We start from the raw sequence: 17,566 nt of genomic DNA on the forward strand, positions 1-17,566 counted from the left end.
ATAAAAATGGGAGCTAAAGACTGGACATGGTAGCATATGCCTATAATCCTGGCAACTTGGGACGCCAAGGCAGGAGGATTGCAAGTTGGAGACCAGCCTTAGTAATTTAGCAAGGCCCTAAGTAACTTAGTGAGACCCTGTCTCAAAATAAAAAATGAAAAGGGCTGGGGATATGGCTCAGTAAAATAAGTGCCCCAGAGTTCAATCTCCGTTACAAAAAAAGAAAGAAAGAAAGAGAGAAAGAAAGGTAAAGAAAACAATTGGAGCAATAGGAAAATGATTAATATGGAAGAAATATATAATATGGTTCATATTTTCTGCAAAAAAATCATTGTGAGTTCATGCATAGAATAAAAACACTGGAAAGAAATTCCAAAACATAAAATGTTAATAGACATTATCTCTAGGTGAGAATATAAGTAATTTCCTCTTTCATATTTTTTAATTTCCAAATGCTCTGAGTAAACATGCAGTGTTTTTATAACTAAGATATAAAAGAAAGTTTAAAAGGCCAGTCTCTACACATCTATTCTCTTATTCTGAATTATTGTTTTAGTAATAACACTTATTACTACCTAAAAGTTTATTTCATATCTATTTCCTTGCCATAGTTCATTTTCCCAGCCAGAATGTAAATTTCATGAGAGCAGACATTTTCTTACTCACTGCTGGATCCTTAGTTCGTGAACAGTTTCAGGCACTTAATGGACATACTATAAATACTTTAATAAATGAGAATGAGTCAATGAATGAATGGATGAATGAACTGAGAAAAGACACTGTCAGTGCCTTAGTTCATTCCTGATGCTATAACAAACTACATTAGAGTGGATAATTGGTAAATAATAAGAATTAATTTCTTGCAGTCTGAAAGCTGGGAAGTTCAAGATCAAGGCACCAGCAGAATCAGTGTCTGGCTTCTGCTTCATAGGTGGGAGCCTCTTATTGCATCTCCACAAGGCAGAAGGGGCAAACAGCTCCATTTTACTTCTTTTATAAAAGCACTAATCTCAATCACCAGGGATCTGCCTTTAATCACCTAGTAAAGACCTCCTATCTTAATATGATCACACTAGCAATTAAGTTTCAATGTAAGAATTTTTGGAAAAGGTACACCTAGACCATAGCACTCAGGTCCAGAAAATGGACATTCCTTTGTCCTGTGCCCCTATCCCAGACACCTGGGAGATCAATCATAGGAAGGTTTTTTCTCAGATTAAGGATCATCAAAATGATATAAAGCTTAAAACATTTCCAAAATAGGGTTAACAGTGTGGAAAGTAGTCCAGACCCCACATCACTTGAAGGATCATTGAAGGGGCTAAGAATGCAAAAGGGAAGACATAGAGAAGAAAGTGGTAGCTATCTCCAAATACTGCAAGTAGAGTCAAGAGGAACTTGCACTGATTTGATAAATATTTTCACTAAAGCTCTTCCATGCTCTAGGGATGGGGTAGGTATCAAGTGTACAAACAAGCAAGCAAAAATCCAGGATTTTACTTCATTTCTTTGACTCTAGATCAAATGCCAAGGATTGGTTAGAAGTTTGCAAAGACATATTTCAATGCTCATAAGGCAGAATATCAAATCAGCATTTCTTAAAGTGCATCCCATGGAACCCTAGGGATACAAGGATTGTTTATTTATATTTTTTTCTTAAATTTTTTAGTTGTAGATGGACACAATACCTTTATTTTATTTATTTTTATAATTGAACCCAGTGCCTCACATGTTCTAGGCGAGTGAGTGCTCTACCACTAAGCCATAACCCCAGTCCCTTTTTATTTATATTATGTGGAAAAAAAAGATTCTTGAGCCAAATAAGTTTAGAAATATTTGAGGTAATGTTCTTTTTTGGGAAGTGGGGTACTGGGGATTGAACTCAGAGGCACTCGACCACTGAACCACATACCCAGCCCTAATTTGTATTTTATTTAGAGACAGGATCTCACTGAGTTGCTTAGTGCCTTGCTTTTGATGAGGCTGGCTTTGAACTCAAGATCCTCCTGCCTCAGCTTCCCAAGCTGCTGGGCTTACAGATATGAGCCACCATGCCCGGCATAAAGTTAATTTTGCACAGGACCTCTCAGAGTTCTTAATATATCATTGTACATTGTGATTCTCCTAAAAAGCAATAAGGTTCTTTCTCAAAATTTTTGATCACAGGATCCTTTTCTAGGCCTAGAATTCCATGGAATGATCATTAGAACAAGTTCCTCTCTTTGCAACAAGAACCTTCACCTTCAAAACAGGTAGCACCCACAGATCCAGTTGGGCACACCCCTGAGACACAGCACCATCTACCACAGATGCACAAGTCTCCATTCTAAACCACTGTCAATCCTAGTCCTCTCACCTCATCTCTCTCATCTCACAGTGTTCCCAGTTACAAGTTTCACCCCCACATATTCTCCTTTACTTCCTTGCTTTGAACTTGGCTATAATGAACCATGCCTTGTATTTCAGTCTTTTACTTGAGCTCTACATAACAAAGATTGATTTCTTCCCATAAGCTATCTGGGGCCACTTGGATGGCTCCCCCCCAGGTTCAACTCTTTCATCTAGCTCAGACTGACTTTCATGTCAGGGATGGCATAAATGGAGACAGCTTGGGATTTTTTTATATTAAAAGTTCTTCCCTACTCTTATTTTTAGCTACCTCTTTGACAGGTCTGAGGTTCTGTAATGTCCTATTTCCAGACACAATTTTAAGTACTTTGGTACCTGGGAAACCAGCTATTTCTGTAGACTGAATCATCTTACTAGTCCTCATATGGAACACAGATGCTCTGCCACACAGTTGGGTAATTTTCACATGATGAGATAAAGCCACTTGAGATGCAAGGTCACTGGGGTATGTTCTACCTTCTAGCCATATGGATAAAAACCCATAATGACTTTGAAAGCTTGCATGAAATTCCTGCAGGAGAAATTGTTGTGATGTTAAACTATAGATGTTAAACCTCCCCATAATTTTTAGTCTCTTACCTTGTAACTTGGGTTCTCATTCCAAAATCCAGTGACCTCATTGACTGCAGCACTTCAATACAGCCCATGTACTAGAATAAGAAAAAAAATAAGAAGAAGTAGGACAAAAATACCACAAAGCTGTGTCTTAGCTAAATACTGACTTCCTGGGAAGCACCTTAAATCAGCTCCTGATGTCAAGTTACATATGCACACTCCATCTGCCATTGATCTATCTGATCATTAATGGACACATGCCTTACACTTCGGTTCAGTTCAAAACATTAGCAAAATGCAAACAGTTGATACCAGGAATGCAGGTAAAAGAGATAAATGTGAGTTTAGTGGTCAAGAGTGTGGGCTCTGGGGCCAGATGGGGTGAATTTTCATCCTGTCTCTGCCACTTCTTCATTAGGGAATCACAACCAATTACTTAACTTTTCTGCATCACAGTTTTGTCGTCGGTAAAATGGAAATACAATTGTTGTAAAAGCTGAAATATTTCACACATGTAAAGCTCCTAGATGCCTACTATGCATAATTTCTTGAACATTACAGGAAGCAAAAAAATGTGAGACAAATAATATAGGAATGTCCAATCTTCAAAGAAGCTCTAACTAGCATAAATATATATATAACACAGAAATTAGTAACATAAGACAATTTTATCATCTTTTGCAAGACCACTGAAATAATAAAGCAGCTCAAGGAAAAAAAAAGTCATGTCCCATACCAATGATTAGTAAGTTTAACTTGAATGTGGAACATTGGAAAAGGAATTGTGACATATGAAGCTAAAAGACAGTGTGTATTTAATGTGGCAGCAGTGGGGAACCATGTCTTGCTGCTGGTAACAGCCTGATGCAATCTGGGTTTGAGGAGGCTGAAGCCTATAGCAGTGTGGAGGTGGGTGGGTTAATAGTGAGGGAATAAGTTAGGATGTTCCTGTGGGAAAATGGAGGTACTGACAACCCACATGGAGGAAGGATGGTCGCAATAGGGAGGAGGAGACCCATTCAAGTGACATCACGGAAATAGATGTTACAGGGTTCGGTAGTTGATTTGACATAGAGAATAAGAGAGAAGGATGAGTCAAGAATGACTCAGACTTTTTCAGTCAGGAGAGCAGAGGGAACAGTAATACCATCAACAGAAACAGGAAAGCCAGGAAGGGGACGATGATGAATTCATTTGGGACCCGTTGACTGTAAGACACTGGTGGGATAGCCAGGAAATAACAAGTTGGCAGTTTGAAAATTGAATCCTGGATCCTGTGGAGAAAAGAAGCCTAGAAATACAGGCTTAGTCTTCTATGTAGCTTTGCCAGGTGAGGCCGTGGGAGGAAATCCTCTTAGCAGAGCCTTGGTTGACTAGGGAGAGTGTTTCTCTGAGAAGTGATTTGGAAATGTTATAAGAGCCAAGCAGTCTGATTGAAAGTGATCTGTCAGCTCCTTGGAAATGATATGTTTCCTGTTTAGCTTTCCTTTGGAAGCCTTCCAGCTTCCCTCTGCTTGGATATGGCAAAAGCACTGTGGAAAGATGGCAGAAGCTGGGGGTGGGGGAGGTGTTTCTCTCCAAAGAGTTCATGTAGTATTCTGAGCAGATTTTCTAGATTTGCATCCTAAGACCAGCTCAGTGCACAAGTGTTGCACTGAGAACACACTGACTGGAATGTTCTCAGCCAGACCCCTTTTAATCATGCCCCTCTTGGAGTCTAACATCAACATAAGAAACATTTTGTTCTGCCCAATCACACTTACCTTCCCAAGGCTTGGGTACCACGTGGAAGTAAGTGAGGTCTAGAGATTTATATTCTTTTTTTTTTTTTTTATTGTTGGCTGTTCAAAACATTACATAGTTCTTGATATATCATATTTCACAATTTGATTCAAGTGGGTTATGAGCTCCCATTTTTACCCCATATACAGATTGCAGAATCACATCAGTTACACATCCATTGATTTACATATTGCCATACTAGTGTCTGTTGTATTCTGCTGTCTTTCCTATCCTCTACTATCCCCCCTCCCCTCCCCTCCCCTCCCCTCCCCTCCCCTCTTCTCTCTCTGCCCCCTTTACTGACATTCGTTTGTCCCCCTTGTATTATTTTTCCCCTTCCCCTCACTTCCTCTTGTATGTACTTTTGTATACCTCTGAGGGTCTCCTTCCATTTCCATGCATTTTCCCTTCTCTCCCCCTTTCCCTCCCACCTCTCATCCCTGTTTAATGTTAATCTTCTTCTCATGCTCTTCGACCCTACTCTGTTCTTAGCTACTCTCCTTATATCAAAGAAGACATTTGACATTTGTTTTTTAGGGATTGGCTAGCTTCACTTAGCATAATCTGCTCTAATGCCATCCATTTCCCTGTAAATTCTATGATTTTGTCATTTTTTAATGCAGAGTAATACTCCATTGTGTATAAATGCCACATTTTTTTTATCCATTCATCCATTGAAGGGCATCTAGGTTGGTTCCACAGTCTAGCTATTGTGAATTGTGCTGCTATGAACATCGATGTAGCAGTGTCCCTGTAGCATGCTCTTTTTAGGTCTTTAGGGAATAGACCGAGAAGGGGAATAGCTGGGTCAAATGGTGGCTCCATTCCCAGCTTTCCAAGAAATAGAGATTTATATTCAATGAACCATAAGGCTTATTAGGAAAGGAAAGCTAAATTTAGAAATGTCCATTTCAGAACAAGGGTTCAAGTTCCACATCAAGGTAAATCAAAAAGATTATCTATGTGTCCTCATTGGTTGCTTTGTTTTCTTTTGCTTTTCAGTACCCTCTTCTGATCCACAACCCAACTCAGCCCCTGCTGCCCTGTCTCCTGCAGTACAGGTCCTGGAAAGAATACACTCCCCATGAAATTTGGGGAGTACTTATAGACTACACCTCTAATTCCCCCAGAATACCTTGTTGGTGCAGAAGTATATGCCATCTTTTCCTGCAGCTGTAAATCATGAAGGTCGGGCAAGGCTTATCAGTGTATACTTTTTGAAAAGGTGACCAAGCACCTGCATTTTCCACTCTCTGTCACAATGATTTTTCAAAAATCATACCAGATCATGAGCCTCCACTGCTTAACACCCCTAATATCTATGAAAACAAACCCACTGTCAGGCATGGTGGTACATGCCTGTAATCCCAGCTCCTCAGGAGGCTGAGGCAGGACGATCACAAGTTCTTAGCAACTTGGCAAGGCCTGGAAGCAACTTAGGAAGACTCTGTCATAAATAAATAAATAAATAAATAAATAAATAAATAAGATAATAAATAAATAAATAGGGCTGGGGACTCAGCTCAGTGGTAAAGTGTTCCTGGGTTCAATCCCCAGTACAAAATAAACAAAATCCCCTCATTACTATAGCCCCTAGACCTTGTGTTTCCTGGCCCTACTCATCCTTCCAACTCCATCATTGTCCCTCTCTCTCTACACACTTTGCTGCCACACTGGCTCCTTCCTTTCCCTCAGATCCACTCCACTCTTCCCAAAGGCAGGGCCTTGACCCCTCTGCTCTCTCAAAACCTTCCCCTTTGCTCTGCAGGTCTGAGTCTTCTTCATCCTTCAGGTTTCAATTTAAATGACACTATTTTATAGGTTCCCTCCTGCCACTCTTTTCCATAGCTTTATTTGTGACCTTTATGTTATTGAAGGATAATTGAATTTATTTGTAATTGCTTATTCATTTCTTGGACTTCAAGCATCCTAAAAGGAAGGACCATAACCACTGCCATAATCCTAGCACCTTGGACAGTGCTAGGCACCCAGTGGGTATCCATAACACTGGCTGAAAGAACCCAGAAAGCATCTAGTGTTCAACTCTACTGAACCTTACAATGAGTAAAGGCGGTGAAGAAGCTGAGTGGGATGAAGTTCTCTCCATCTGGGGAAATGAACAAGGAGAACAGGAATGGTGAAGTCTTCCGAGTATAGTCCATTGCTGTGAAGATGCAGGGAGGTAGGGTTCATGAAAATAACCTGTCCACTTCTTTGTTTAGATACTTGATAAATGCATAAACAGAGTGACTGAATATCAAGGCCTGAGGGAGTAGAAGTTCAATATGTTAGGTACAAACTAGAGATGACAATAATTTTCATTTCATTTATTAAATGCAGATCTGCATAAGATCTTAAGAACAGATCTGTGTTCTTAAGAAACCTGGCCTCATAAAGACAGGCTAACCATGGAAAGAGATGACTTCTGTTTTTATGAGGTGAGTCACTGTTGTTAACTTCATTTAATGTAAGAAGAAATTAAAGCCTATTCAAGGGAAGGGCCTGGCTCAGTTTCATTTATTCACTGAAACTGAATTAGGGTTTATTCTAGGGACAACTGCCCATTGCTGGGACCCAGTATAACAGGAGTGAAAAGAAAAGAGGTTGTCCAGTGGCTCCCACTTTCCTCCTTTGGTCGACCCCAGTAACACAGTGACAAGACCGAGGGCCACAATGTGATAGCAGTTGTGAGGTTGTGAGTTCAGGCTGCTCTGGCGACTGCAGGAGCGGCACAGGAGACAGAAAACATTCCCTAATACCTGATCTTGCGGCAAGGAAAGGACACTAAAGACCTTTACATAGAGGTTGTAGGGTTGGTGAGAAAGAGGCAGAGCTTTGGCAGTGCAAAGGCAACTTCCCATTCAGCACCTAGAAGGTGGCTTACCTAACTCCCAGCTCACTCCCTCTCTGCACACCACAATAATAATATTTTTGTACTTTCTGAGCATCAATCATTTGCTCCCAGAGAGAAGTGAACAGTCAATTTATGGTTGTGTATATCTGGGGCAATCCATTCCAATTGTGAAATTACTGGGATTTTCAGAGAAAAGGAGTGATAACTAACTTATGAAAACATCTCATCTCATCTGACTCGCAGAGAATGGTGACTTCAAGGGTATTACCTATGGAAAAAGATACACCCCAAATCCTCAGAAAGAATGCCCGCAGTCTCTACAATAAACTGTTAAGAGTGGCTGCCTCTGGGCTGGGAAGAGGTAGCTTTTCATTTTTTTCTTCACACTTTTGCACGGATATGTTTTAAAAAATAAGTATGTAGTATTATTTTTTAGAGTTAAAATGAAATAAACAAGCAAACTTACCACCTCACCTTAAACCCTGTTTAAATCCCGTTTCCCCCACATTTTTACAGGTATGTTATAGTTGTACATACTGATGGGATTTGTTGTTACATATTTGTAAGTGAACACAATATATAATCATAGTTTGTTGAATCCTTTTTTATTAATGTCATGTTCTCTTCCTAAGAATGTACCTTCCCCATTCTCAAAGTATGAGAGAATATTATGCAGGAGAAGTTCAAGGTCTAGACCATGCACTTTTAAATAAGAGTAATCAGATAAGGAAGAATGACAGCTATGAAACAATTAAATACTGAATAACAGTACATAATCAAATATGATATAATGAAGGTCTGACCATCATGCAATAAATGCTCAACAATGGTAGAGGCCGCTGAGTTGGGAAGAATATACTAGGGGATTTTCAGCTTCTTTAAATAACTTCTTGTCTTTTTTTTTTTTTTAAAGGAAGGCCAATAAGGAAGGACATTCCTACATAACCTTGAGACATTGTCTCTATTTCTTTACTTTCCATTCATTCCTCAACTCACCATAGATAAGTTTTTGGCTTTAACACCCCTGAAACCTCCTGAGCAAACCAACTACTTCCTCCTGGTTCATTCTAGTGAAGTGTGGATCTCCACCTACTCTTATTTTCCCTCAGAACCGCTCCCCTTCTTTGGCTTTTATGAGAACATTTTCTGTGATTTATCGTCTTTCCTTTCTGCCTACTCCTTCTCAGTCTCCTTTGCAACTTACCCTTCGCCTCATCTTTTCTTTAAACAATGTTTCCTTCTCTTCTCAGCCTCTACCAGTACTTCTCAACCCTGAATGCATATAAGAATCACTAGGGAATCTTTAAAAACGGATTCCCAGGTTCAACTCCAGGCCAAGAAAATGAATTCCTAGCATGTAGACTCATGCCCACAAGAGCTACATAGTGCTGATTGATGGCACACAAATTTTCAGCCTAAGCTCTCTTCCACCTCTAGGTAGGTATAAGAAAATGAATATTCTACTTGCATCTCAAAATTCAATACACTGAATTATTCCTGAATTTACATTTCTGATCTTAGCCAATAGTGTCACTGCCTCTCTAGTTACATAAACCAGAAAACTCAACTCCCTTTCTTTCCAGTCCTTCGTCCAATGTGGAGCTAAACCCATCCTTTCAATCTCCATATAGCTGCTCGAATCTGCCCTGTCTTCCATCCTCAACTCCATACCTTGCCCCAGTTTTCATGATCCTAGTGTGGGCACTCTCCTTCACTCAGTTGTAACCAAGGAACTCACACTTGGTTATTCCATGTACATGAGCCTCCACTGCTTAATACCCCTAACATCTATCAAAACAAACCCACTGTTGAGCATGGTGGTGCATGCCTGTAATCCCAGCTCCTCAGGAGGTTGAGGCAGGAGGGTAACAAGTTCTTAGCAACTTGGCGAGGCCCTAAGCAACTTAGAAAGATTCTGTCTCAAATAAATAGATAGATAGATAGATAGATAGATAGATAGATAGATAGATAGATAGATAGATAGGGCTGGGGACTCAGCTCAGTGGTAAAGCGCTCCTGGGTTCAATCCCCAGTACAAAACAAGAAAAAATAATAATAATTCAATTATATGTCTTTGGTAATCAGAGTGGAGATCAGCTCATTGTTTAGAAAAAACATCAGTCTTCAGGAAAAGATCCAGCTTCCCTAACATGATAGCCAGGACCTCTGATTGTCCAACCCCTGCTGAAATCTTGAGCCTTTTCTTTCCTCTCTTGCCCTTCCATCTTACATCCAGTTATTCTGCTGAACTCACCAACTTGTTTGGATCCAGAACTTTGCTTTCCTCTGCCCATTCATCTTGAAATATCCTTCTTAACCACATCCATCTGGCAACTCCTACGTATCATTCACAAGGAAAGACAAAAGTCACTTCTATGAAACCTCCCCTCTTCCTCTCCTCTCTGCCCACAGGCATGACCACTCACTTCTCTGGGCCCACTTATATATACTGTCTGAATTTATAGAAGTTCTTTTATAAACTTCAGCTGCCCATATGGTACTTTTTTGTCAATGTGTTTGTATCTGTTTTAAAACAGGAATGGTTATTTTTTCATTGTTTACTTGGTGTAAAGCCTGACTCAACAATGTTCCTGAGATGAGCAAGTTAGATGTGGCTTGAAGCAACTTTTGAGAACGAACAGGATGTATATATAAAAATAGTCATATTAAAGATTTTGATAATATTAACCCCCTTTCCAAATTAAACCTCTAATTTAGACTTCCCCCCAAAGAACAATCATAAAGGTCAAAAACTCAATGCTTAATAATAAAACTACTAATGAGTGAATTAATCCATATATTAAGAAAGTAGCTAGGTTAGAGTTAACTTGAAACTACCTAGCCTATAGAAGAATGAGGCCCAAACTCCTCACGCTAGTCCTATACTACCATTTAGGAAATTGATCTTCTGGTTTTTCAGAAGTCAGACTTTATTCACAAAGCCAATGAACAATCCAAAATGAAATTAAGAGAGCAATTTCACTTACAATAGAAAAAAAGATAAAATATTTGTGAATAAATTTAAGAAAATAAATGCAAAAGATTTATAAAGCTACAATATATTATTGAAAAATTCAAAAGCTAAATAAGTGAAAAGGCAAACCATGTTCATGGATCAGAAGACTTAATATTGTTAGGATAGCAATGCTTTCAAACTGATCTGAAGATTCAACACACTACTATCAAAATCCCAGATGGTTTCTATACAGAAATTGATAGACCAATCCTAAAACTCAGGTGGAAATTCAAAGGACCTAGAATAAACAATACAATCTTGAGAAGGAAAAAAGTTGGATGACTCGCCCCAATTTCAAATCTTACTAACCAGCTAGCTGCACAGTCAAGACAGTGTGGTACTGGACATAAGGATATATTTACAAATCAACAGAATAGAATTGAGAGGTCCAGAAATAAAGGTTCAAGTTTACTATTAATTAATTTGATACTAAAGCAATTCAATGGATGAAAAGATAGTCTTCAGCAAATGATGCTGGGGCAACTAGTTGTCTATATTCAAAAGAATGAAGTTGAACCTCTATCTCATAACCTATGCAAAAATAAACTCAAGATGGTTGTAAGATCTAAATATAAGAGCTAAAACTACAAACTTAAACAGGCATAAATCATCAGAACCTTAGATCTTGGATTATGCAATTATTTTTTGGATATGATACCAAAAACATAAGCAGCAAACAAAATAATAGATAAATTTGACTTCATAAAAAATTAAATACTTTCACAAAAGAAAGTGAAAAGACCACTCACAGAATGTAGAAAACATTTGCAAAAGATATGTCTAATAAGAGACTTGCATCTAGAATATATAAAGAACCCTTACAACTCAAGAATAGAAAGACAAATAACCCAATTTAAAAATGCACAAAAGATCTGAAAAGACATTTCTCCAAAAAAAGATATACAAATGGCCAATGTTCAATAATCACTCATCATTAGAGAGAAGCAAATCAAAGCCACAATGAGATATCACTTCAAAACCTCTGGGATGACTATAATTTTAAAAATAAGCAAACAAACAGAAAATAACAATTACTGACAAAGGTGTAGAGAAATTTGAACCCTCATTTATTGCTGAGAGACTGTAAAATGGTGTAACTACTAGGGAAAACAGTTTGACAGTTCTTCAAAAAGTTAAACAGAATTACCATATGGCTCAGCAACTCCACTCCTAGATATAGACTCAAGAAAACTAAAAACATATGTCCACATAAAAACTTGCACTTAAATATTCATAGCATCATTATTCATACTAGTCAAAAAGTAGAAAAACAACCCAAATGTCCACAACCGATGAATGAATAAATAAAAAGTGGTATAATTGTGCAATGGAACAGTATTTGACAATAAAAAGGAATGAAGTACTGACACATGCTACAACATAAATAAACTTGGAATATATTAACCTGAGTGAAAGAAGACAGCCAAAAAAGATCACATATTACCTAATTTAACCAGTATGAAATATCCAGAATAGACAAATCTGTAACAATAGCAAAAGGAGAGGAGGAGTTTGGGGGGGAATGCAGAGTGATTGCTAAAGGGTGCAGAGCTTCTTTTGGAGGTGATGAAGATATTCTAAAATTGGTGATGGTTGCACAACTCTGTAAATATACTTTTTAAAAGATGAACTGTATGCTTTAAATAGATGAATTGTATGACATATGAATTATACCTCGATAAAAAATTATCAAGAAGAAACAACAGGAGGCCAAATAAGCAATATCTACAGGCAATACGTAACCCTTGATGTAAAAAGTTCAGGAAATATGTATGAATGGATATGAATGAATAAATCAATGAGGAATTAGAAATTATTACAGTTGTTTGAAATCTTTTCCGGCACCCTGCAGGCAGAGTTCACTGCTCTTTCTTTGGGGTTCCAGAGCATCTTCATCATGCCCCCAGGTTGCATTCATCTAGTGCAGTTTATCTGTATTGATGTCTATGCCCCCAGCTGGACTATGGGCTTCTCAAGGACAGAGAGTGAATCTTACTCATCATTATCCTCAGCACCTCTTACAGTGCAATAAATGATTTATTTGAATGAATTGCCAAGAAACGATGTTCAGGAAGTCCTAAAATAACCTGCATCCTAACTGGACCATCTGTAATGTGTTTCTTCTTAAAGGAATATATCTCCAGTTAAAATAATCCTGAAGCCAAGCTGGTCAAAAGCCTTCCTCATGTCAGGTTTGAGTTGGAATGAGGTCTGTAAAAAGGGAATGAACAAATCCCTTCCCTATTAGTGTAACAATCAAATGAAAACCCAGGCAGATGGACAATGGAGTGGGACCCCTTCCCTGGAATGGGGAGCAAGTTTAGAGGAGAAGAAGAAGGCCCCTAAGGAAAAGGCACAGGAGGTCTCGGCAAGCATTGACTCCTCTTAGGAGTGAACTTATAGCAAACACCCAACTCCCATCCAACAGCACAGAGCTGCTTTCTCCACTATTCATTCTTTTCTTTCTTTCTTTTTTTTTTTTTTTTTTTTGGCACTGGGGATTGAATTCAGGGCAACTCGGCCACTAAGCCACATCCCAGGCCTATTTTAAATTTTATTTAGAATCAGGGTCTCACTGAGTTGCTTACTGCCTTACCATTGCTGAGGCTGGCTTTGAAATTCGCCATCCTCCTGCCTCAGCCTCCTGAGCTGCTGGGATTACAGGCATCCCTGACCTTTTTATATTTGTTTTTATGCAGACTCTTACTGCTGAAAATATTATTTGTTTGTTGTTATTGTTCTGCTGTCTGTGTCTTCCACGAAAAGGTTAACAGCAGAGGGCAGGTCTGCTCTCTCCTGATCACCTAGAATACTGCCTAGCACACAGTATCGCTCAAAATACTGTTGAGTTGATTGTATGGAACACATTTTTTTTAAAATCCAAACATCAGCCAAAAGCTGTTCCTTATGTCCATGTTCAAAAGCCTAAAAGTCTAAATTTGTTCATTCATTCACAACTGGGGACTTGGCAAACAGAGAATTTCAACCTTCTAAATCCTTATGTTTACAAAGATGGAACCTTCTAAAAGTAAGTTATGTGCTTCGCTTGTTCTTCCAAGAGGGAGTTTCCCTCTCAGGGATTCCTGCTCATGCCAAAAGGCAGGGCTGTGAAGTGGGCAAGGTCTGTGGCTCCTGGCCGGAGCTGTCTCCATCCACACCCTTCCCCCACTAAGTACACTCCTTCACACACAGCCACTGAAGAAGCACCAATTGTCTCTACTCACTGAGATTCTGTTGCTGTCCTCCTAATGTAAGCAGAACTGATAATGCCTTAGTGTAATTTCCTGGGGAGTTTTAGAATTAAATGAGGGAAGTTTTAAGCTGATTGAAGAAAAAAAAAGTCTCTTTGACAGTGGGCAACCCAGGAACCTGAAATTAAGTGTCTTCTGTGCCAGATACCCAGTTACACAATCAAGATCATGGTCTGGTTAGTGCTTTGTTGACACTGTATTATACTGGGAAATGGGCTGCCTACAATTATCCAAAGAAATCGTCTAATTCATCTGAAAAAAAAAAAAAAGTTGGTTGTCTGTGGGCAAGGAAAGTATGACAACCATCTGCACCCCACGAGGTTGCTATGCCGTGTCATTCCAACATCCTACTCCCATTGAAAACAGCTTACACATGTTTTTTTTTTTTTTTTTTTAAGTTGAGAAAGAGTTCATCTCTGCCTACAGACCTGCGTACAGACAAAGTCACTCAGCTTGAGGTTATCCTTGTGGCAAAAATCACACTGAGAGCATTTGGAGGGCTAAGGAATAACTTTGCATCCATGTATTTGAAGCCACAAGTGGCTCTTTCTGCTGCTGAGCATGGCCAGAAAAACCACCCAGTGTGATCATTGCTTTTCCATAAACATAGACGTACATGCTGTCTGGTCTTATCAATGTTATCTCACTTTGATCTCACTTTTGACTTGATCCCAACAGTAGAACTAGGACAAGAAAGACCTGAATAGGTGAATGATGCCCTTTTACAGATAGAAAACCTGATTGTTAGAGGTTCAGTGTTCCACTCAAAGATCTCAGGGCTTGGCCACATTACATTGTGATATTGTGTGCATGTACAAATATGTAACAACAATTCCCATCATTATGTACAATTATAGTGCACAAAAAAATCTGGAAAGATAAAAATAAAAAATAAAAAGTGGGAAGAAAGGATCACAGGGTTGGTAAATGCAGAAGAACTCAGATCCTTCAATGTTTAAGTTTACTCTATTCCATGTTACCTCCCTTCCCTGAAGAAGTTTGTCACATAGGGGAGACTTTAATCCTTGCATCTATGAAAAAACAAAGGATAGTACACAGTGATTTGGGGGCCCTAACTAAAACTCAAGAGTATTTCATCTGATCCAGAGGCATTCCCCAGAGCACCTGGGTTAGATAGAAGAGGTTTCCTTGCGATGCATACCCTCCTGAAACTCCCCCATGTACCACAGTGGGTTTAATCTGAGGAGATATTTAAAATGAAAATGAATTCAAGAACCCAAAAACTTCTTGATTAAAGATATTACATTATGTCTCTCATTTACCTACCCACAAAATCCTCATGTTAGATAGACAGATAAATAGATGTAAAGAGAAAGAAGAGTGGTAAAGCCAGACATCAATGATGTAGTAAATGTTTTCATATATATATAAATGTTTTCACACTATATAGGATGACTTTAAGATTTCTATAACCATGATTTCCAGGTTTGAGTGTGTTCCCCCAAAGTTCATGCATTGAAAACTTAATATCCAAATTCATATGTTAATGTGTTGGAAAGTAGGGCCTTTAGGAGGTAATTGGGATTAGATGAGGTCATGAGAGTGGGTGGGGCCCCCATGATAGCATTAGTGGCTTTATGAGAAGAGATACAGAGACACAAGTTAGCACACTTGCATACATGCTCTGTCTCACCACATGACACCTTGTGCCGTGTTATGGTACAGCAAGTAGGCTCTTACCTGGATGCCAGAAATACCAGTTCCCTGCTTTTGGACTTCCTAAAGTCCAGAACCTTAAGCCAAATAAATTCTATTCTTTATAAATTATCCAGCCTCAGGTATTCTGTATAGTAATAGAAAATGGACTAAGACAACCACCTAAAACAGTAAATACTGTCTTGAGTTCCAATTACTTCAATCACCCTTTGTGTTCTAGGAAAGCAGGAACTGCTTGGTACAAAGGTCAACTCTCCCTCACTAAAATATATTCAATGTGCTCTTTGCAGAAACTCCCTGGGGCCTGGTATCTTATATTTAGTTTTAAGGTTGCTATTGAGATTCAAAAGTTGCAACTAATAGCCTTAACTCAAGTCTTTGAGGGAGAAGCAAATGTGGGTTCTATGTCCACTCAACTAAGTAAACTTTTAAGAGATTTTTATCACTGTGGAAGCCTAATCCTAGGAGACCAAGAATGATATTCTCTATTGTTCTTGAGGAAAGTCTCCAACCTGGTAGGACTGGTTCCTCATAATGAAAACAAGAGCTGAAATACTGGCTTGCAAAAGCTTGCCTTACTCAGATTAAGTTGCTTTTGTGATAGCAATTGACTATTCTCCCCTGATGGACCCAGGGAAATCCCAAGTTGTGTCAAAGCATTAATACATTCAGAAGAGAGGCAGCCTTAACAGTGCTATTTACAGGAGAAACAACTGAATAATTGATCCCAGCAGCTGTTTAATCAGAGACTTATGGTTAAAGAGGCTTTTCTTATTTCCTGGAATGCTCTCATTCCTCTGGACACTTTATCCTTCTCTTTTATTTTCATTTTTCTACTTCCCCCACTCCTTTCTTTCGTATAGGTGGGAATCATTGGTGCAGATCCACAAATATTTCCAATTTTTTAGTGTCCCTGCACTTAGTAGGATCGCACTTCTCTAGCCTCTCCGAAGTTGGACGAGGCTCCTCAGTTGACAATGACATCACGATGGGACTGATCATGCCTATCTCCTTTTCCTTGCAATTGGGAAACTGTCCTGAGCCCAGGTGACTGATGACAGAGCAGAGTCCCAGCCAATGTGCTAGAACATTTGGCTAAAGCAAAAAATACGGAGATGCTGAGAATATCTGTTAACACAGAATGACCTGGCCCATCTTGACTGATATGGAAACCATCAAAGGGAAGAAGAAGAAACACAGCATGGAGTCTAGGAGCGTGGGCTTTGAAAGTCGGCCAGGCCTGGGTTTGAATCTCAGCTTTGCATGGACTAGCTGTGAAACCCAGGGCAAATAACAACAAATCTCAAAGCCCCGGTTTCCTCACCTGTAATACAGATACAAAAATGTATCTGTCTCCTAAGGTTATCATGAGGATCCAATAAGGTAATAACATGTGCCGTTAAACACGGTGATTGGCATATCGAAAGGACTCAGCAGATGGTAGTTATTACATTGGGGTGACAATGTTGTTCTTCCTGCTTGTCTTCAGTTCCACCTGCCTTAGTTTGGGAAGCTGATGAATCAGCCTCAACTACTTTGAGGGGACCTCAATAAGAGCACTCTGTATAGAAGTGGGATAGTGCCATGATGCAAGGGACCATGGGACTATATAGGAGGGACTCCAGGTCAGCTTCTGGGAGACAGGGAAGATTTGTCAGAAGGCATGCTGAGTGAGGAAGAACAAGCAAGAGGTTGGAAGAGGAATTCCCCTGCAATGAACCTAGCATGTGCAAGAATAAGGGCAAGGATAAGGGGCGCTTCAAAAATTCCAAACACTTTAATACACATGAAGTCTAGAGATATGGCTGGGCATATTGGCGGTTGTTACACTACATTAATTATCCAGGAAGCCATCTGCCCACACAGTTCATTGATCTCATGGAAGGCAGAAGCTGAGTCTCTCTCATTTATCCTTACAGTCTTAGAGTCCAGTACAGTTTGTGGCACATAGTAGGCTTTCAATTAAGGTTTGCTGAATGTCTGAGTATTGTAACCAAATTTCATGCAACCCTGGCTTAAGTG

The 17,566-nt window shown here is 39.2% G+C and overlaps 1 protein-coding gene across 1 annotated transcript in view; it reads right to left on the reverse strand.

Annotated features, from left to right (window-relative positions):
- Positions 1 to 17,566, reverse strand: part of Shc4 (SHC adaptor protein 4) — a 143,229-nt gene that overhangs the window by 104,500 nt on the left and 21,163 nt on the right. The window contains exon 2 of the mRNA XM_027924891.2: positions 2,989 to 3,059. Coding sequence (XP_027780692.2) covers positions 2,989 to 3,059 — 71 coding nt within the window. The remainder of the gene's footprint in view (positions 1 to 2,988; positions 3,060 to 17,566) is intronic.

This window comes from Marmota flaviventris, chromosome 2 (assembly GCF_047511675.1).
Source record: "Marmota flaviventris isolate mMarFla1 chromosome 2, mMarFla1.hap1, whole genome shotgun sequence".
Taxonomy (NCBI): Eukaryota; Metazoa; Chordata; class Mammalia; order Rodentia; family Sciuridae; genus Marmota; species Marmota flaviventris.